Source organism: Rattus norvegicus, chromosome 5 (genome assembly GCF_021556685.1).
Source record: "Rattus norvegicus strain SHRSP/BbbUtx chromosome 5, alternate assembly SHRSP_T2T, whole genome shotgun sequence".
NCBI lineage: Eukaryota > Metazoa > Chordata > Mammalia > Rodentia > Muridae > Rattus > Rattus norvegicus.
The window spans coordinates 168,857,332-168,878,482 of record NC_141538.1 but is presented as its reverse complement, the minus strand read 5'-3'; the positions used below and the strand labels follow the sequence as shown (position 1 = coordinate 168,878,482).

The window sequence follows — 21,151 nt, the reverse complement described above, 5'->3', positions numbered from 1 at the left end:
AGCAGTTTTTTTTAATCTAATGTACCCACTTTCCACACAGAAACCTCCACTCTGACACATCAATCTCCTGAAAATTCCTTAATCTGTGGAAACCCTAGGACACGGCAGCCCTTTTAATACCTGAAAAGCCTCTTCAACCCAACTCTGCTGCCACGGGTCACGGCTACATTCATAAAGTGAAGATCATCTCCAGTCCACAGCAGCAGAAACCAAGCACCTGCCAAATCCTGCCCAGGAAAGGATCACTGATGTGTTCATAAAAAGATAAAGCGTGGGGGGGTATGTTCTATGGAGGTGCAGTCAGGAATGGGGGAAGAGGGTGCCTCTGCGGGCCCATACTGAGGCACCCCTCCCCCCCTGAGGGACCAGCCACAGGACAGTGTAGTATAGACTAGAGTTTATATCAGGCAGGGGGTGAGGGGAGAGGCCAGTCATGAGCACATAAGGGGGGGGGGAGGGAATGGGGAGAGAGAGGGAGCAAGAAGGGAAGAAAAACAAGAGAGACACAAAGTGAGGAGGGGGCAAGCAGCCCCTTTTATAGTGAGTCAGGCACACCTGGCTGGTGCCAGGTAACTGCGGGGTGGAGCTTAGACAGAATGCTAACACTCATATTCCCTTGTGGATTACCAACTGCATCCTGGGAGTGTCAGAAGGGTGGCCTGGTCTTCCACCACCCACATCCTTGGCGTGCTCTTTAAAGAATGCAACCTCAGGACTCCTAACTCCTAAGGTACCACGCAGCATCTCACCAAGAGACCCAAGGCTGGGCTCCCTCTCTCTGGGCCTGGCATAAGGCTGGGCTCCCTCTCTCTGGGCCTGGCATAAGGCTGGCCTTTCTGGCCTCTGGCAGGTGGAAGGTGATATCAAGTGTAACGTCCAGCCTTACCACCCACAATGCCAAGGGCTGTCATTAGCTACTCTCCATCCATCAACAAGACAGCTTCATGGCCCTCAAGGGGAATGGGAGGCTGGAGGCAGCCGAGCTTAGATGCATTGAGAAAGAGCGAAGTATGGCTGCCAAGAATCCATCCCTCCGTCTGCAGCCTAGTGAGTCGGGTAGGCTACAGGAAGTGTGGTCTGTCTCCACTCATATTTCAGAACTGAAATCTGATGTCCCACCAGGGTACTTCTGCCTGGGCAGCTTGGTGTGGACAACAGCATCGCTGCCACAGAGCTCGCCTTGTTCCTGGGTGGGCAGGAGGGCGGCTCCTGAGCCAACTGGCCTCACACGCTAACTGGCAAACCCGTAAGCCTCTTTGGTATATAGAGCAACAAAAGACTAAGCCATAAAAATCTAAAAATAAATTACTTCCAGGCTGGCAGAACGTTTTCTGGACACACATTAGCGCACACTGCTCTCACACACAGAAGCCTGCTTCCCGCCTGTAAGACCTCATTAGGCTGTCCAGGTCATCTTACCACAACAGCCCTGTGGGGTGGGTGACACTGGCCCCACCCTGACCATGAAGGGAGACCCAAGCACAGGAGGGCGTGGCAGTGAGCACTGCTCTAGCCACACCCCTTCAGTCGGTCTGCACCATTGCAGTTTGGAAGTGGTCTTGGGGTCCTGGCTGCAGCAATGGCGCCTGCAGACTGGCCCAGAGACCACGTCCAGCTGGGCTGGTTCAAGGCTCTCCTGGCAGCTTCCCTGGCTTACTACACTACCCAGGGCACAAGTCTTTGAGGCTTCTGGAGTCTCAGAAGTTTTAGTGTAGGAACTGGGGTTGCCTCCCTGCTGATAGAATGAATGCCTGTCATGTCAAGAATGAGTTTCGATTCCCTATTCATACAGCCCCCAAGGTTTAGCCAACTCTGGCTGCATCCTACAACAGTACTAACCACCCACGTGACTGTTCTTCCTGCTCTGACACGGTCCTAGGTATCTCAATATTGAGCACTCACCCATGTTAACCTTCACCACCCTCTTGGCCAGAGCACACCCTCCACCCCAGTTCCCTTCCGATGGGCCTTTGAGTCCTCCTGGAACAGACCTGCCGACCCAGCAGCTCTGCTGAGGAAGCCCAGCAGCAGCAGCAGCAGCAGCGGGCTGTGGCACAGCACACCAGTCCTGCTTTCCACTAGCCAACCAGTAAAATATGAGTGGCCAAAGTCAACACCCATCCCACAGGCTGCATGACTGTCACCATGTTTCTGAAGCCGCCAATTCTGCCACTGCCAGCATGAAGTCCCAGGTCAGCACTCATGTGGACTTCTGTCCTGCTGGATTCCAGCTTGGCATTACCAACCACCCTGTGAAGACCTGGCCTAGTACAGCAAACTGCCAACGAGTTTAGCAACACCATGGCCACTGTGGGGGACCAGCTTGCCTGGCCTGATAACAAGTGTGCCTCTGTGCCCTGGTGTGCTTGTGAAGGAAGGAGGCCTTCTGAGACCTCGGAATATAGAGCTGTACTCAAGGATCAACAGAGGGCTGAAATACTAAGTATCCATTCTTTTCAACCCAGCAGTATCTGCTCAGTGAGAGAAGGAAAAGGTTTTTCTCAAGTCTGAGGCCCTGGCTGCTGCACAGAGCACTATGCAGGCTGCTCTGCATTCTGCTGAGGTGGCAGGGACAGCGAGCGATGCACCCAACCCTGCGCCTTTCATCAGAGCCGGGTGTGAGCTGAGATCTTCCCACTGGGCTCTCGCCCAGCTGCGCTCACACCTGGCAGACTTGAAGACCCTTCTACATCTCACTGCAGAAACTGAGGACAAGAAGCAAGGCCAAACCTGGAAGGGCCTCACACCAGGACCAACCTCTTACCCAGTCCAGGACTAATCAAGGGTCGCAGCGCTTAAAGCTTTTGTGCTCAGCATGGAGAGAGCCAAATGTTCTTCCAGACCAGCAGAATAAAAATGCTAGTGGAGGGGCTGGGGATTTAGCTCAGTGGTAGAGCGCTTACCTAGGAAGCGCAAGGCCCTGGGTTCGGTCCCCAGCTCCGAAAAAAAGAACCAAAAAAAAAAAAAAATGCTAGTGGAACTCAAGCAGGCCTCTCTACTGTGAACTGTGGAGGGCTAACCTGCCTCGGGTTGCAGGCGCATGAGCTATGCTGGAACCTTCTGGAAAACACCTGCTGCAGCAGTAGGGTACTTTGAGAAAACACAGGAAACTAATTTGACAGACTTGTTGCAACACGGAAATAAAAATCAGAAGCTATGATAAATGAGAACACTGATCCCAAACACAGGGAGGGCAGCATTTCTCGGCGTTAGCACAGAAGTTAGGACATTACTTCCCAGGGGAACAGAAGAGCTGAGACCAGGACCATGGGAGAACCCTGGGCCCACATCTTCAGCCCAGGTCCAGTGGCTACTCAAAAGCTGCAGAGCGCCCAAGGGTCTGTGCTACCTGTTGCCACGTGAAAGCTGGACCTGGACGCTCGAGGCAGAGAGGCTCGATGTCCCTCAGAATCTACACTGCTCTGCGTATAGAACTGGAGTGTAAATAGGTTTCTGTATGAGCCCAAGGGTACAAGTCTTCCCAGTTTATGCAGATGTTCACGCACTCATGGACGACAAAGGGTAAAGCTGGGTTGTGTGGGAGTTAAATAGAAGGGTTTGGTGCATTTCCAATGCTGACACTTGGCAGCTCTGACCACTCCAAAGGGCGGTGTCCACCTCTCCCAAGCATCCTGGTCACCATGCAAACACACTCTAGCCTGAGGGGGTGTGAGGCTGTGGCTTGAGTCATCCCCCTGCCATGGTAGAAGAGGCGTCGATGAACACCTGGACACACTCCTTGCCCCACCTGCCTTCAGTGCAGGAGACAGCTGCCGTGGCTCCTTTGGACCTAACATCGCCTCAATATTAGGTCCTGGGTGACATTCTGAGGAGTAATTAGTGACATATAAAACAATTAAGAAAACTCACTCTGTGTGCCCAACTTTAAATAGTTTTGTCCTAGGCTGCGCAGGGCCAGAGGTCCCTGGTCCCACGGGGCCTCTTCCTGTCATAGCCCCACCTTGACCCCCTTTATGAAAGGCAGGCCTGTGGGCACCCTCTTCTTATAGTCCAAGTATTCTTCCCCAAAGAAGTGAATCAGCGAGATCTCCTCCTCCTCTGTGCGATCACGGAAGAAGCGCCACACCGTCAGGGCATAGACCACACCACAGATGGGATTACACAGCATCACCTGGCAGAGGACCACAGGATACCACAGTCAGAGCAGCCCGATGCCCAAGCACCTTCGCCCCACAGAACTGCTTGCTGGGGCCTTGAAGAAGCTGAGAGGCACTAACGTCCCTGGGAGCCACTCTCCTGGCTGCACCCTTTTCTGTCTCTTTGATTCTCTCAAGTAGCGAGACCTCAGTTACAGTGAGGGACCACTTGGGTTTCAATGTGGTGACACATGCCCCTGCCTGCACTCAAGTGGGAATTCTCTAACAGAGGAAGTCAGGCTGGTATCTCTGTCCATCCCGATTTCTGCCCATCTGAACACACTTGCCAGCTTTGGGCCCTGGCTTCCTCCCCTCAAGGCCACATAAGCTCTGCTATCTGAGCTTCCACAACATTTCCTTTCAGAGATCACTCTGCTCAGAAAGTAACAGTGGCCCTAAGTCAGGCCCAGGCTGTCACTAGCCGCCTTTTATACATGGCTTCTTCACACACACACACACACACACACACACACACACACACACACACACACACACACCCTTTGCCCAACCTGGTGCATGCACGCACGCACGCACACACACACCCCTTGCCCAACCTGGTCCTCCAGCCAAAAAGTCCCTCAAAGCTGAAAGCATCCCAGCTCCCAGCAGCTTCCTTTGTTACTGTGGAAACCACTAACCCAGCCCTACCCACTGCAGGCATCAGGACCTGTCCAGTGATACCAGACAGGTCCCCCAACTTCCTACCATGTCCACACTGCTCGCTAAGTACTTGCTGTGCTCCTAGCACCGTGATAAGACACTAAACCTTCACCCAGCCTGTGACTCGGCAGTATCATTCACACACTAGTGTCCTGGCTTTTTGGGTAGACGAGGGAAGCCTCAGGGGCCAGGCCCGCTCATCTGGCAGCACGAAGTCCATGCCCTCACACCTGGGCAGCCTTAATGTTGTTTCTTAGTCATCAAGGACATCATCAGGGACAACCTTGTACTGAGCCAGGAATCCGATCCCAGCAAGTCACCAGCACCATTGTAATTCAGAGGAAAAACCATGTTCTGTACAAGGGCAAATACTCTTACAGGAAGACTTATGCTCTACGAATTCGTACAAGCCCCGCCCCTCACACATCCCGGCAAGCACAAGTACCAGGGCACAATGTAGAAAATACCCATTATCCAAAAAGGTATGAAAAATCCTTCCGCTCTAAAGCACTTAGGCACAACACAGCACTTAAGGCAGACTACATTCATCGCCTCCCCTCAGTGTCCCCAGGGCTGTGACTGCAAGTGGAACAGCGTGACGAGTCTCAGGAACACAAAGCTTTGAAAGAAATGCTAGTCGCCTGCCCCTCCCGCCCCATTATGGGGTCACCAGAATCCCCATGGCCCATGCACACTGATGATGTCTGGGCCCCAGATGATGTTCGCAAGCTCTCGTTACACTCTCTGGACAAGTTGTTCCAGGACTAAGTATAGAATGCAGAGACGGCTGTCAGAAAACAAGGGTTTGGTCTGCATCCTGAGACAGAGCAAACCCCACAGCTCTCATTAACCTGGCGGGACCTTGGCCTCATTTAGACTATTTTTTGATGAAAACCCACTGAGCCACCAGAGGGTGGCTGAGGACACGCCCTCCCCAAAACCTACCTTCCCTTGCCCAAGGTGCTCCAGACCCAGGTCAAAGCAGCAGAAAGGGACCCAGTGCAGGACTACTGTGCCGGGGCCACCAGCGGTCCCATGCCCAGAAGTAGGTGATCTTAGGAGATGCCATTCAGAAGGGCAGTACCGCTGGCCGTTGTCTCTGCCTTCCCCCTGACCAGCATCCTGGTCCCCCCCCCAGCTTTTCTAAGGCTCCCCCCTTTCCTCAGGCGAGTCACCTCTGTGCTCCTGGAAACTGAGAGATATACGTACCACTTGCTGCCTGTGCAGTTTTCCTTTTAGAGAATAATTGTCTTCAAGTTTGAAACAAATAAAACAACTTAAAACAATGTCCTGATTTTACCTCTACAACAATGGAAAACTAGATTTGGTCTCCAGCTTTTAGAGTCAGCGCCTTAAACAGGCCAGGGAGCACAAGAGAAAAGCAGTCTGTGCACCCAGGAAAACACAGTGGGCTTAGAGTGCCAACTACGCTTCAATTTAAGAAATGTAAAACAGTCAAGTGGCCTAAATAGTAGGGTTACAAGTTCAAACTTAGCTTGGGCCACATAGCAAGACCCTGAGTCAAGATATCAAAAAGAAAGAAACTTAGAAAACTAAATTTCCAGGAAAGTAGTGTCAACGCTGATACTATACCTGGGTTCCAATACTCCAGTAAAACCAGCCCACATAGGAGGGGTGCCGGCACCAAGCGTATACCCCACTTGTCACGAGAGTGTGGGTGTCTGACTTTTCACTCTGTACCACGTGGTTGAAGTTGGAGCCGGCTGTAAACATGGCCACTTTCCTCAGGCATTCTCCAAAGATCACCATCAACAGCCCAGCGGCACTGAGCCAGGTAATCTGCTTCAGTTCTGCACAAACAGAAAGGAGGGACAAGGAGTGGGGAGACTGGGGTACCAATCCCTCCCCTACAGAGAGGAAACCACCCTAGGGGCAACCAGCGTCTGAAACACATGAAACTTGATAAGAAAAGGCCCCACAAGCCCAGGGCCACCAGTCTCCCAGTTGAGGGCTGACACATGAGCTGTAGGAAGCTTGCCCTGCCCGGGCGAACTGGCTCTGTTCTTCCCTAAGGAGTAAGGGCTGCTGAGAGAAGCAGAGACAGTCCTGGGTCCCAAAGTCAGCCCTAGGACCCACATCCGGCATTTTGGGAGGGCTAAGTGTGCTCCAATTCAGAGGATTTTACAGTAAAACCTTGTGAAGTGCTCATGTTACAGAAAGAAACAGACAGGCCCAAACTTCATCTGGTCCAATGGCAAAGGTAATACTGCGACCATCCAGGTGGGGCTCCACCTCAGTGGTACCTTGCATAACGCCAGGCTCAGAGCATAACGCCAACACGCCCTGGATTCGAAATCCAGAAGCAGAATTCTCCATCGAGTGCAGTCTGTCCTTTATATTATAAATAGCTTAGGGAGAGGAAGGGCTGGGGAGAACGGCTCAGGAGAGATTAGACCTGAGAGGTGAGTCAATGTCATCTCCTCACCCTTCTCTCCCACACCAAGGAAAGTAGGACACACCAACCTGGCCAAAAGATGTTTTCAAGGGTGAACTCTATCCAGGAAGACAGGGCAGCCACTGTGTACTCCAGACTGTGGTTCAGGAGGAAGGAGTCCAAGGACAGACTTTTGGGATTATTGACAGCTGTCACTAGGTACTCAGAGTAGTGGAACAGGGAGAGCGAGCACACGTACCTGTTTAAAAACAGAAAGAACGAGGTAAAGCGGGAGAGAACCAAGTCGGGCACAAGCACAGGCCTGGTCTGCTCAACTGCCCCGAACGCTGTCACCAGCCTGGGTAACAACAGGTGCAGGCGCACATGGACACATGGACACACACACACACACGCACACGCACACGCACACGCACACGCACACACACACACACACCATTCCTTCCCTCTCCAGCAGGCAGAAGTGCGGTTCCGTGGTGCTGTTATGTTTCTGAATGTCACAGACACAACTAAAAGAATCTCCATAGGTGAAGGGGAAACTATGGTCCCTTTACTCCTTTAATATGACAATTTCACATGTTAACATGAGAGGGAGATATCAACAAAGTAGTGACGTATGTGGGAAACAAAATTCAACAGAACTGAAAGAATTCCAGCAAAGAGGGATTGGATGGCTTAGCACACTGGTAGTAGGAGGTAAAGCTTTTTACCTTGAAGCCACGGTTCATTTCCAAGTCAGAGGCTAGAAGGCTCAAGGGACTGAACTCATAGTGTAGGGGAAAGTCCTACACTGGCTGTGGGGGGAGCACTAGCCGGGACCTAATAGAAACCGAGACGGAAAAGGCTTAGAAGACACCGGGAGACTTGCCCCTGCCCATCACCGCGGACCTGCACCCCTTCAGGGAACAACGGCTCAGCACAGCGACTTCGGGTGATGATGGGCCCTCTGGAGAGGGCCCAGGGAGACCCGCTTCCATCCACCACAGACATAATCCACTAACATGCACAGTCGTGTTCATGAGATTTGAAGGGTGGGGATTCGGAGGAGACAGGGGGCTGCTTCTTCAGAATCCTAACCAGCCGCCTGTTCTGTCAGAGCCCAGCGGGGGTGGGGTGGGGTGAGGAGAGGCCACTACTCGCCCACTGCTGCCAACCCTCACCTCAACACCATGGCTCCCAAAGACTCTCTTACCAGCCGAAGTGATTCCAGGAGGACTGGCTGAAACTTAGCAGCACGCCGCAGCCAAACACAAAGCCAAGGAAACAAGCTCGGATGGCTATCTGAAACACCCAAAAAGGCCCCAGTCACCACACGTCCCACTCGCAGAGCCGGAACCCAGACTGCAGACTGCCCTGGGTTAGCAAGGCCCTTAGTGAGCAGAGTCCATTTGTTCAAGAGATAAAGAGGGTGAAATACAACTGCTTGGGTCTAAACCCTGGCCTTGGACAAGTCACTTAAATAAAGAGTTTATCCATCTAAGCCACTGGAATAACAACGGTATTGTGTTTTAGGGCAGCATAGAGGACTCACTATACAAATCACCCAGGAATAACCAATTTTTAACAGCCAGAATAACTATTATTACTGCTAGCAACAGCGGGGCTAACTTCGGAGAAACTGTTTAAATCCAGTTTATGGCTGACAGTCTCAAGTCAACAACTCCCAACTCTCGAACTCTGTGCCCCGTCACCTCTGTGAAGTAGGGCGTTTGACCAGCAGGTAAAACACCACACCTGACATTACATAAATTAAAATTCCGTGGGTAAGCTCATTTCCCACCCGACGTACATCTGCTGAAGCTTCTGCTGATCGGCAAGAAATGCAATTAGCACCCACAGCTAGAAGTGGGTCCCTCCTGTGACCTCAACTTAAGGCTGACATACAAGCCCGTGGAGTGTATTACCTACCGGTCGGCTAGGTAATATAATGTTCCTTTAACGCACTCCCGCTAGACTAGCTCCCATGCCCGTCCCCAGTCCATCTATCCAGCCCTGCCTGACGGATCCTGGTCCCCGCGCCCAGTCTTCTCGGTTCTAATGTACCTATCCCACCAACCTTTGCCCGGTCCCTGCCTGATCAGTCCCTGATCCCCGTCCACCCGGGCTCATCTGCCTCGTCTCCAGCTCCGGTGCACCCGGCCCGCCCTGCCCCAGCGCAGCCAGCTAGGTCGGTCCTGCCTGGTCCGCACCTACTCCGCCCACCCTGCCAGGAGCCCGCCTGGTCCCGGTCCACCCGTCCGTCCCTGTCCAGATCTGCCGGTCCACCCCGACCCTGGTCCGGGTCTGGAGTCCCGGTCTACCGGTTCATCCTGTCCGTGCCGCCCTGTGCCTGGTCCGTGTCCGGGTCAACCGGTCCACCCGTCCCGCCCGCCCGGTCCCGGTCCCTCCACACCCGGCACGCACCTGGTAGCGCGGCGGCCGGTAGAGAAGCAGCAACAGCGCGTTGAGTCCGGCCACGTACAGCGCCAGCCCGGTGCGGCCCTGCAGGCCGGCGCGCGTGAGCAGAGGCAGAGCGAGCACCGAGGCACCAAGGAGGAAGGTAGCGAGGCTGAGGCGCGCCTCGGAGCCCGGCGGAACCCGCGCCGCGCAGCCCGCCATGGCGCAGGGCGGCGGAAGAGCCGGCGGCGGACTAGCGGGCCGATGCGCCGACTGTAGCCGGGGAAACCCGAAGGCCGCGCCTGCGCACTCCGCCGCCGACGCCGGCTCGGGAAGGGCAAGTGCCCGGAGCTGTGCGCTGTCGGCGAGGTCTCGCGAGACTGCTGCCGCGCGTGGCTGAGGGCTGGAATTAGAGCGAGCGGCGCTCCCCGCAGGCCCCGCCCCGCAGCTCGGGACAGCGTGACGTCGCAGAGGGGCGACGCAGCAACCCGGAAGTGGCCACGGCGCCCTGCAGAAGTTCGGCCCAAGTTTAGAACTCTGGAGACAAGTGGGCATTACCGACCATTCGATCGCACTGCGACACTGCGCAGGCGCGAGCCGGGTCCCCGAACCTAGAGAAACGGTTCAAGACTCGCATCCGTGGCCTTCCTGAAATGGGATCCCCCTCCTCCTAAGTGCGATGCGGTCCTCTCTTGATTTGGGTGGGGGGTGTGTGAAGAAGCGTAATACGAGTGAGCCCGGGATAAGGATTGAAATCAGAGAATTACCTTTTAGGTGGCAATATTCTGGACGACTTTCCTTGACCCACATAGGTTTTTGTGTGTGCGTGTTTTCCATGTTGCCTATAATGAAGATGTGCGTGTTAAGACCAGAAGTTTTCCACTTTTTTTTTTTTACCACTTTAAATCTAGACAGTGTACATCTATGAATTTGTAGATCTTTTTGAGGCACGACACAAGGTGTTTGACCGGGCTGGTATCCTGTTGTGTTTTATAAGAGAGAGAGAGAGAGAGAGAGAGAGAGAGAGAGAGGGAGAGAGAGAGACCAAGATATGTTTGACAGAAGCGCAGTTAAGGTGAGGTGAGAGGGGAGCAGCCCTTCCCCTGAGGTAGGTACTAGCCAAATGTAGACACAGTGTAGAATAGAGGTGAGAAGGAAGGAAAGGAAAGAGAGGGAGAGAGAGGGGTCGGGGAGAGAGAGAGAGAAAGGAAGTGGGGGAGGGAGTCCGGCCAGGAACACGTGGAGAGGGGAGAGAGTCCAGAGAGACAGAATAAGAGAGAGGAGCGAGACAGAATAAGAGAGAGGAGCTGCAAACAGACCTTCTGTAGTAAACCAGGGCTACCTGGCTATTGCCTGGTAACTGTAGGGCGGAGCCTAAAAGGAATGCTTACAGATCCAGCTCGTGGAGATCCACCTGCTACTGCCTCCTAGTGTTGGAATGAAAGGTCAGACTGCACCAGCCTTTTGAGACAGTGTTATCTATCCTCTGTAGCCCAGGACAACCTCGAATTTCCAAGACCTCTGGTAGATGCCATTCTCTCCCCTCCTGAAGGCTGGAATTTCAGGTGTGAGCCGTCGCTCCAGATTTTATCCGGTGCTAGAAAAGTCAGGGTCATGCCTCCTTACTGAAGGCTCCTTGTGCGATAGGCTGGATATGGAGTTGGTTTGGTCTGAGTCCAGGAGCGAGTCCCCGGGTCAGGAAGGCTGCAGGATAGGCAGGCTGCTGGAAATGGGGCACCACTGAGCAGACAAGAGCTGGTGCTGGATTTGAAAAGCAGAGCCAGGAAGAACAAGCCTAACCAAGAGGAGAAGCGTGGTGAGCCTCAGCAGTAGGTCCTGGCAGGAGCCCTGATGTCTGGGAACAAAGAGAGAGAAGCTGGGCTGCTGGGGTCCAGCATTCTGCATCCTGTCTTAGGCAGATAACTCCTGGGAACCTTGTCTTCCTCTAAACTGTTGTCTGTTGTCCTTCTTAACCTTGTCAGAGTGGCACAGCCTAGGGTCACCTGAAAAGCCTCGGTTGAGGGTCAGGCTGGCCTGCCAGGGATCATCCTGATTACTAAGTGACACTGAAGGACCCTTTCTTTGGCAGGTGTCCCAGCCCATGTAAGAAAGCTACACATGGGCAAGTGAGCAGGCCATAGAGCAGTGTCTGCATGACTTCCGCCAAGCTCTTGCTTGAGTTCTGACCCTGACTTCAGTGACAGCCAGGGACCTGGAAGAATAACACCAGAATAATCTATAAAGCCCTGCACTGTGTTGGGACTGTGCTTAGGAGACGTTTGTCAGAGTGAGGTGATAGGAGCTAGAAACAGATGTAATGGTTTGTTCCAAAACCCCAGCAAAACACACACACACACACACACACACACACACACACACACACACACACACACACTGGTCTCCTTTCTTTTGCTATGATTAAATGCTGACCAAAAGGAACATGAGGAGGAGAGGGTTCATGGCCTAAGAGCTTCAGGTCATAGTCCATCCCCGAGAGAAGTCAGGGCAGGAACCATGAAGAAGCACTGCCTCCGGCTGGCCCATCTGTTCACACTTAGCTTTCTCACACAGTCCAGCATCTCCTGCCCGAGGAATGCGGTCCCCCACAGACACGAACAGTTTGACTTACGCAGGTCCTCAATTAGGCGTTCTTCTCAGATAACTAGGCTGTGTGACACTAAAGTCTAAGCAGGACATAAAGGTGACATCTGGGGCTGGAGAGATGGCTCAGCGGTTAAGGGCACTGACTGCTCTTCCAGAGGTCCTGAGTTCAAATCCCAGCAACCACATGGTGGCTTACAACCATCTGTAATGAGATCTGATGCCTTCCCTCTTCTGGTGTGTCTGAAGACAGCTTCAGTGTACTCATATATAATAAATAAATAAATCTTTAAAAAAAAAAAAAGGTGACATCTGTGGTGTACTGTAGGAGGCCTGGGTTTACAGGGCTGGGAGCAGGAGTCCTGGCTACCGTCCTGTTCCTCTCAACCTGCCCAGACTCAGGACACATCAGAGCCACTAGAGGGTGCTTCTTGCCCCTCACTTGAGGGAGGGCTCTTGACTCCGAGGCACAAAACCCTTTCTGGTGGAAGCCCCTTCTCAGGCCTTTGAAGGCCCTGAGCTTCTGAGCTCCACTCTTAGGCATCAAGGAAAGTGTAACTAAGAGTTAGGAGAGCTTGAGCAACTCCATCCTCTCTGCCTGTCATCTCCCCTGAGGCCCCATTCCTAGAATAGGAGTTCAGCCCTATCCTAGAGGCAGGAAGGAGGAAAAGACATTGCCAGGGCCCAGCACTCACAGTGGACTGCTGAAGGAGAGAGGCAAGCAGGCGTTTTTATACACATCTGGCCATATGTACACCCAGGGAAAAACTCACACAGGAAATGCACAGACCCAGTAAAACAGTCTCACCAAAACAGTGCCTACAGCCAGAGAGTCAGTCGTACATCCAGATTACATAGAACCAGAGATATGGTCCCACTGGAGAGTGCATATACTCGGAAACAGTCACACACAGCACACAGACTCAGCTACATAGTCACACACAAAGAATGTATGTACCTAAGGAAACAGTTATACACAGAGTGCATAGGCCCAGAGGGACAGTCACACGGAGAGGGTGCATATCAGCCAGGGATGCAGTCACAAGAGGGACACACCGAGATGCCCAGGGAAACAAAAGCTTTTCCGGTAGGAGGCGAGGGCTTGCTCTGTACCCAGAGGAGGTGACAGGAAGGGAAATGCTCAGTTCTGGGTTGCACGGCTTGCCTTTTCTTGAAAGTAGGCATTTGAATGTGTTTTGTCCCGGGAGCTTCCAGGCAAGCACAAAGGGACCTCTTTCTTAAGCAGGAGGGTCCTTCTGCAGTCCATGCCTCTCCCATCCCTATATGCCATCACCACAGACTACCACAGCTTTCCTGCCTGGGCCCAGCCAGAGGAGCTCTGGTTTTGAGTCCACGTATGAGTCTGGGGATATGTATTGATGATATACATGCGCACGTGTGTAAGTAGCTACAGGAAGTTACAGGTGTTTTGTGATTTGACTGGAAGCAGGGCCGGTTGCTTTTGATATCTGGGCAAGAATGGTCAGACTGGGGCCAAGCAATCCTTGATGGCTGGTGGCTATTGCCTCACACAGCCTGACTTGATTCCTCACCACTCGAGGAAAATAACAATACCAACATTTCCAAATTATTTCCCAAAAATTATCACCTTAACATTTCCAAATTCAACCACAGGCTGAGATGAAACCATGTTTCATTTCATCGGGTTTAAGATTTATATTATTTTAAATTTTATATTAATTTAAATTTGTGTGTGTGTGTGTGTGTGTGTGTGTGTGTGTGTGTGTGTTTGTGCGAGCACAAATGAGTGCAGGTGCCAGGGGAGGCCGGAGGCAAGTTCAACCCTCCTGGAACTGGGGTTACAGGTGGTTATGAGATGTCAGCATGAACAGCATGTACTCTTAACCATGGAGGCTAGCCCCTAGCATTTTGTTTCCTAAACATCACGGTTTTATTGAGCAGGAGAGACTATGAAGAGCAGAGTAAGCCCAAGGCAGGCGCACAGATGCGTGGACCAGACAAACATTGACACGGCACACAGGCACATAAAGAAGCTGCTCACCCAGACACCAATTCCCCAGGTGGAAGTGGGCTCCTATTATCTAACCCTGAAGCCAAATAGGGGAAAATCCCAGGAAGCTCACACACCCCCTCCTGCGTGATGGATGCCAGATCAGTCATTTGCAGAGCATTCCCCCACCCCCAACAGCTCCTGTTTATTCAAGGCCTCTGGCCTACGCAGAGCAGAGCATGTGGAAGCTGAGGGCAGTGAGGAGTCTGCCCAGAGCAGCTTTATCTCTCTGCCAGAGACAGCCCGATTTCCAAAAGAAAGTTTTCTCTCCTCAGGCCCAGGCTGGATGAGTGAAAGCACCCCTTTCCAGCCTGGTAAATGATGTGTGATTTATGAGCTCATCAGCCCACGGTGCATAAGTCATATGTGCACAAAAGGGCCGGGTAAATATTTAAAGATTAGAGCCAGCTCAGGGGAGACACAAAAGGCCAGGACAAAGAGGGTCTCTCTGAAATCACTCTTCCTGAGCTGGGCCAGCCTGGTCAGTGTTGAGGAACTCACTGAAGTCCTGGCCTTTGTCCCCTGAAGGGCCCTTGGCTGCTGGGCTATTTGAAGTCTCAACACAGCTAAAGAGAGTTAAACAATTGTAGCCTCTCCAACCCCATCTGCAGACAATCGGCTGAGTCATTTCTGGGCTTTTTGCTATGTCCCTGGTAGTTAATTACAGCAATCATTTCTTCACCCCACTTTGAGACACATCTGCAGAGGAGAACAGACTTCTTCTAGTTACCACCAGCACCCACACCAGTTTGTGCCAGGCGCATTCAACATTGGTTTGAAGCTGGTAGTGCAGGGATAGAGTGGCTCCTACCCAGGACCCTAGGCTGCTGGCTCTTGGGATGGGAAGTGGAACTTTTGGGGGAGGCTTCAAGCCCCTGCCCCACTTTGAGGAAAACACAAAGGCACTGGGTCCCCTTTCCCAATTAACTTCCGAAGTGTGAGAAAGGGGAGGGAGCGGAGCCCCCAGGAATTCTAAGAGGAACTTTCTTTTCCTTGCATGAGCAAAAGGGGCCTGGGTTTCCCTGTTCCTCCTGGGCCTGTGCTCCTTTCCAGGTGCCTCGGGGACCCTGAGCGCTAAAGATGGAAAGGGAGTTGGTGGCCTACATCCCTGTTTGCATAAGCAGGGCTTCTAAGTTGGTCCATGACCTTCCAAGCAGTCCAAGGGAGAATACTTCACACAGCTTGTGCAGAGAGGACAAGGTGAGCAGCTGTCTCTCCTCACCTCTGGGAAAGCTCTCTACTGGGTGAGTCTGCCTGTGGATGCAGGTAAGACAGCCGTTCCTCGGGAGCAGATGGAGCACCGGTCCCCGGCCTGCATCTTTCCCAGTGACCTTGCTGGATGCAAAGGTCTTAACTTAGTGGGAGAAGAGGCTGCCTGGAGGAAGATGGTGTAAGGGAGCTACGGTAGTGGAAGGAAGAGGGTTGTTTCAGAACTCTGGGAGAAGGGAGAGGGGAGAAAGGGAGGGGGTCCCTCTTTCACAGTGATCCTGCACGACCCCAGCCGCAGGAGAGGCACTGGGGGGGGTGTTTTGTAGTAAGGGAGGAAGGAACCTCAGTGAGTCCGCACACGTAGAGACCCCTGTCCAAAGACTGTCCCACGAGCAGTGGGAGACGTGGGGAGACGTGATGTAGCCTGAGCCCGGGCAGGCATGTTAAATAGATCTAGCAGAGCGCAACCACAGAGAATCCGGTCCCTGCCCATGGCGGGCCTCACTTCCTCCAGCCAAAAGCGAACAGGGCAAATTAGCGCATTAGCGCACTTTGTGGTCAATTTTCCACTCCCTAAGAAACACTTAGCCACCCACGTGTGCAGCCCCACCCAGTGCGGCCGGATCCCTGGGCATAAACTTGTGAGGGGGTGATGGTCCAGACAACGGTGAATACTGGGGTGCGGGCAGGATACAGAGAAAGGGACTTTATAGTGACCCTAATTCTGGAGAGGGGGCGGGCCTAGTGCCCGGCGCCCTGCGGTGCGTCGGGAGAGCGGTGCACAGCACCATTGGTTTGCTAATGCACTGGACTGAAAGGCGAGGGCAACAGTTTCTGGGGGAGTATTGTAATTACAAGACAAATTGCCCTGCTGCTGGCTCGGTTGGAGAGCAAGAAGGGTGGAGAGGACCCGCCCAGGTGAGGCGCGCGCCCGGCCTTCCTACAGATGTGCGGCAGCTGGAAGCCTGTGCGCCGCGGGGCGCCGGGCGTTTGGCCTAGAGAAGGCGGACGCGGGCGCCGCTTTGTGCGCCCAGCACAATGCCCTTAACACTCGGCTGCTCCTTTTGTGCGGTGCCTCCCGCCCGCCTGCCCCGCGGCGCCTTTGTACCGCGCCGCCACAGCCCCAGAGCCATAGCCATTCGCAAGGGGGCCTCCCGGGCTGGCTGGCCGGAACACTTTAAAGCTACCCGGCGCGTGGCAGCGCTCGCCACTGGGCTTCAGCCCCATCACTAGCCCAGAGTCCAAATCCACTCAGACCTGGCCATCCCGCCCTCGGGGGGGGGGGGAGGAGGGGGCGGCAGGAGAACTTTCCAAAGTTGTGGAGTTGTGGTCGCCTTTGCCTGGACCTGAAAGGGGGAAGGCGGGGCTCGATTCTCCACGCTGCTAGGCGTTTGAGAGCGCATAGACGAGGCTGGTCAATGCCCAGAGCGAGGGAAAGCGGAGGGGGTCAAAAAGGTGCCCGATTTGGGGGGCATCTTGACCCAGCAATATCCTCTTGAAGCCTCATAGAGGCCTCTTCCTCCTCATGACTTGGTCACAGAGGATGCGGCAGGACTTAGGCAACTTCCTATGGCCTCACCCGCATTGTCAGGAATGCTAGTTCAGTCTCCTGCCCCACAAACTTAGACCAGAAGAGTGTAAGAAAAGGAGTTATCTAGGTTTGAACCCGAGATTTTCTCCGGAGGTCAACCTTCTTGGCATTCACAGTCGAGAGTCAAACTTCCCTGGTCCAGCCTGAGCGATGTGAGGGACTGCAGCACTGCTGAAAGGCCCAGCTTGCCCTATAGCAGATGCTCCCAGAGTCTCCTTTGCTGGACTTTCCGTTTCCCCACAACAGGAACAATAGAAAGGTGACAGAGACCCACACTGTAGTCTGGACTCCCTTCAGAGCATCAGCGTCCCCGCCCCTGATCTCCCACTCATTGAATACAAAGGAAGGTCCACAAGAGCTGAGCCCCAGCTTTTGGCGCTCTCTCTCTCTCTCTCTCTCTCTCTCTCTCTCTCTCTCCTCTCCTCTCCTCTCCTCTCCTCTCCTCTCCTCTCCTCTCCCCTCTTCTTCCCCTCCTTCCCCCATCCCCCTCTCTCCACCACATCCCCAGACAGGATTTCTCTTGGCTGTCCTGGAATTTGTTCTAAAACCAGCCTGATCTTGAACTCAGAGATTTGCCTGCCTCTGCCTCCTGTTCCGGGACTAAAGATGCGTGACACCACATGTGGCTCAGATGTTTTCTCTTAAGAGATGGGTCCTGGGTTGGGGATTTAGCTCAGTGGTAGAGCGCTTGCCTAGCAAGCGCAAGGCCCTGGGTTCAGTTCTCAGCTCCGGGAAAAAGAGAGAGAGAGAGAGAGAGAGAGAGAGATCCTTAACCAGAGTGGCAAACCTGGAAGCCCAGGGCCAGGGATGGAGTGGTCTGCCTCCCAGATACAAGTATCATTCAATAGTCTAGTCGCTGGGTCCTTGGAAGGAGGTGGCCTGTCGTGTCCCCGCAGGCGGGCTGCACGCTTTAATGGGACACATGTTACTGTGTGGCCCCCACAGGCCCTGCTTGCAACTGGCTTTGAGCAACCACAGGCAGAAAATTGCTACATTGTCCTGACATTAGGGCGACTAATTCAGCATCCCAGCGTGGCCAGAGCGTGAAGGGAGCAGAAAAGCATCACTGGCCAGCATCCTCGCCTCAGCATCTTTATCAGGCCTCAGGACACCTAGCGCCCCACCATCATCATTTAGGATGGACCCCAGCTCACACAGCTCCCTGCCATAACGGAGGACCACCAGAAGAATGTTGGGTAAGAAGCAGCCAGGACTTGGCAAGCAGGGATAGTAGTGAGGTTCCCACCCTACAGTAGCTGGTCCAACAATGCCAGGAGGAGGTGGGCTTGGGAAGAGAGACTGGAGTAGTAGTGAGTCAAGGGGGTTTGTAGTGGGGAGGTCGTCAGGGAAGCCAGAAAGTCAGAGGCAGCCTGGGCTATTGGAAGGGACCCCTTTCTGTCCCCTCCCCCTTTGAGTTTTTCTGGTTCCCGGAGGCCCATTGATATGTAAACGAGGTGCCCTATAAAGGCAGTGCAGCCCCTCACTGCCCATGCGAACATCACAGCATGGGCACTGAGCCCACATCGAAGGGCAGCCCCAGTGGCGCACCCAGCAGCTTCCGAAAGGTCTGGGGTCCTGAAGGGTATGGGGGTGAGAACCCCTGGAGGTGGGAAACTCTGGGTTGGAGGGAGCGGAGGCCTGGGAAGCGGAGGCCTTCCCTCTAACAGCGACTGGCTGCCCCCACAGATCTCCAAGCCTCTGATGGAGAAGAAGCGTCGTGCCCGCATCAACCTGTCACTGGAGCAGCTAAGGTCTCTTCTGGAGAGACACTACTCCCACCAGGTAAGGCAGGAGAGGAGGGCAGTCAGTCTATGCCTCCCACAGCTGCCCTGTAAGAGCATCTCTCTATGTCTTGGCAGATACGGAAGCGAAAGCTGGAGAAGGCCGATATCCTGGAGCTGAGCGTTAAGTACGTGAGAAGCCTCCAGAACTCATTGCAAGGTAGTAACAATCCACGGTGTGACGCTGGGAGGGGCGTGTGACAGCTAGCCGTGGGGGCTTGCTGAGGCAGGAGGATGGAGAGCTGGTGATCAATCTGCCTAGCTACAAAGTGATATCCTGGGGTGGGGTGGGGGATGGGTAGAGAGGAGAGCTGAGGTGGACAGCTAAGTAAGGAGGGTCCACCACCTAGCTGGGGCGGATGTGGGGAAGGAAGTCATGGCCTGTCTGGCCGTGGGCGTGCAGGCGGAGTGTGAGCACAGGTCTGCCCGACTGAGGAGACCATTTTATTGCTTGTCTTTATGCTTCGCTCCCTCTTTTCCCTCTACACCTCTTCTCTTCTACTCCCTTCTCTCCTCCCTTCCTTCCTCCAGGACTTTGGCTAGTACCCAGTGGGGTGGACTACCCGTCCGGATTCCGAGGCGGCTTGCCGGGCTCCAGCCAGAGGCTTCGGCCCGGAGAGGACGACAGCGGCCTGCGCTGCCCCCTGCTTCTCCAGCGCAGGGCAGGCAGCACCACGGACAGCGCCAACCCACAGACGGCCTCTGTTCTCAGCCCCTGCCTCCCGGCCATCTGGGCCCCTGGTCCCCCTGCAGGTGGCTCCCAATCCCCGCAGTCCCCGTTCCCTCCCCTTGGAGGTCTCCTTGAGTCCTCCACTGGCATTCTGGCACCGCCACCTGCATCAAACTGCCAGGCCGAGAATCCGAGACCCGGGTTTCGCGTGTGGCGGCCCTGGTGAGGCCTAGGCAAGAATTTAGATTCAAGCCCTAACCTCTGCCCTTATCACCTCGCCGTCTAGTTTGGGGGAAACTATTTGGGGACACCCATGGTGACTGCAGGGACTCTATCAATCGGTGGCCTGGTGGGGCTGCAGGGAAATACACGGAGCCATTTGCTGAAGGGGTCTGCACGTCTAGGTGAATTCACCCATTCCAGCCCCACCCTCTCCAGCCAAACCAACTTTTCACCTCCCGTTCTTAGTGAAGATGGGAGGGAACGGGTGAGCTGTACCCCTTTCCCAGGGACCCGGGGCTGGCAGTCCGCCCCCGCCCCCCTTTCACCGCTGCGTCACGGTGGGAAGGTCGCGGTTGCTAGCGGAGCAGAGCGGACCCCTCGCAGCGAGGAGAATCGCTGCCCCGCCCTGGCCCATTCAACGGGCCTCGGGCGTTCAGTTCCCACCGGCACAAAGCACGCTGGGCCCCGCCCCTTCAGCGAGGGGCTCCCATCCTACCACCACCCAAGACCCTCTCACTACCATCGCAACCCATCACCCCCTCTGCACTGATTCACACTGCTGGCGCGCTCTCCAGGCCCTCCCTGCGCAAATACCTATGGCTGCGGCGTGCAGGTGCCGAGCACTGGCTCTGCCTCTAAGGTACATTGCGTGCCCGACGCCGCGCCTGGCCACAATCTAGAGTCCCCGGTCCCACCCATCCCTGCGTAGAACGGCTGAGACCAGAGTATTCCGTGTTCTGCAAAGACCACTGTAGTGCCTTCTGAGCCTTAGACTGGAACTAAAAGGCTATTAGTTACCATGCACTGGGACTGTGTTGGGGAGAGGGTTCGTGTTGTGGATCAGTCTTGGCTGCAGTTCGAAATCCCAGCGCCTTCTACTTCCAACGTACAATTCTGAATAAAGACTGGGCGTGAATACAGATCTGAGATCTGAGTGCACCACAAATATCAACTGTCTACGGGGTAATTTCAAGTTTGGGGCGACTCTTGCCCTGAAGGTAAAGTCGCGGGTCTTCTCAGGATTCTCTGCAACTTCGCTGTCCCACCCTAACCCACCACACCCTACCCGCAGGCTTTCTGGAGCAAGGACCAGTGCAGAAACTCCAGTTGTGACCTCTGGTCAGCTACCCGGGTGGGAGAAACGCCAGACTTTTTCTCTGCTACCGCCAGGTGGGGGCCTCTCGGCGAGGACCAGACCGAGCAGTCGGTGAATTTCAGGGGCATCAGAGTGTGGTCACGAGGCCAGTGATCTTACAGGGCACACCCAATCCTACTCCGGAATCAAGTTCACAGTGGCGGTCAAATCCTAACCCTGGTCACAGGTGCCACCTGTGACAGAGGACCATGGGCTTTGGGGCCTACCCACTGCCTCTTACTGTTATGAACTCAGGTTTGTGTCGCTCGCTCGCCAGGTGAGACTGCAGCACCTGCCTGGAGAC

General features: G+C 54.3%; 2 protein-coding genes across 5 annotated transcripts; one reads left to right on the top strand and one right to left on the bottom strand.

Moving 5' to 3' along the window:
* Nucleotides 1-3,111: 3,111 nt before the first annotated feature.
* Icmt (isoprenylcysteine carboxyl methyltransferase) lies at nucleotides 3,112-9,885 on the bottom strand. Its single transcript, NM_133310.2, has 5 exons — nucleotides 9,634-9,885; nucleotides 8,423-8,511; nucleotides 7,302-7,471; nucleotides 6,411-6,628; nucleotides 3,112-4,132 (listed from the first exon to the last, which is right to left on the bottom strand). Exons 1-5 carry the CDS (start codon nucleotides 9,826-9,828, stop codon nucleotides 3,950-3,952), a joined length of 855 nt encoding a protein of 284 aa, NP_579844.2. The 5' UTR covers nucleotides 9,829-9,885; the 3' UTR covers nucleotides 3,112-3,949.
* A 5,529-nt stretch (nucleotides 9,886-15,414) lies between these two features.
* Hes3 (hes family bHLH transcription factor 3) lies at nucleotides 15,415-20,632 on the top strand. Of its 4 annotated transcripts, none has more exons than NM_001430098.1 (5): nucleotides 15,415-15,505; nucleotides 18,049-18,235; nucleotides 18,726-18,821; nucleotides 18,899-18,980; nucleotides 19,352-20,632. In NM_001430098.1, exons 3-5 carry the CDS (start codon nucleotides 18,741-18,743, stop codon nucleotides 19,714-19,716), a joined length of 528 nt encoding a protein of 175 aa, NP_001417027.1. In that variant the 5' UTR covers nucleotides 15,415-15,505; nucleotides 18,049-18,235; nucleotides 18,726-18,740; the 3' UTR covers nucleotides 19,717-20,632.
* Nucleotides 20,633-21,151: the final 519 nt, after the last annotated feature.

What these genes read in the sequence shown, in the direction of transcription:
- Icmt (NM_133310.2), bottom strand. Translation starts at nt 9,828, where the DNA reads ATGGCGGGCTGCGCGGCGCGGGTTCCGCCGGGCTCCGAGGCGCGCCTC. An exon ending in TCCTGGAATCACTTCGGCTG is followed by an intron (nt 7,472 to 8,422) that starts GTAAGAGAGTCT and finishes GTTTTTAAACAG; the next exon opens with GTACGTGTGCTCGCTCTCCC. An exon ending in ACTGGAGTATTGGAACCCAG is followed by an intron (nt 4,133 to 6,410) that starts GTATAGTATCAG and finishes GTCCTCTGCCAG; the next exon opens with GTGATGCTGTGTAATCCCAT.
- Hes3 (NM_001430098.1), top strand. Translation starts at nt 18,741, where the DNA reads ATGGAGAAGAAGCGTCGTGCCCGCATCAACCTGTCACTGGAGCAGCTA. An exon ending in AGAGACACTACTCCCACCAG is followed by an intron (nt 18,822 to 18,898) that starts GTAAGGCAGGAG and finishes ATGTCTTGGCAG; the next exon opens with ATACGGAAGCGAAAGCTGGA. An exon ending in CCTCCAGAACTCATTGCAAG is followed by an intron (nt 18,981 to 19,351) that starts GTAGTAACAATC and finishes TCCTTCCTCCAG; the next exon opens with GACTTTGGCTAGTACCCAGT.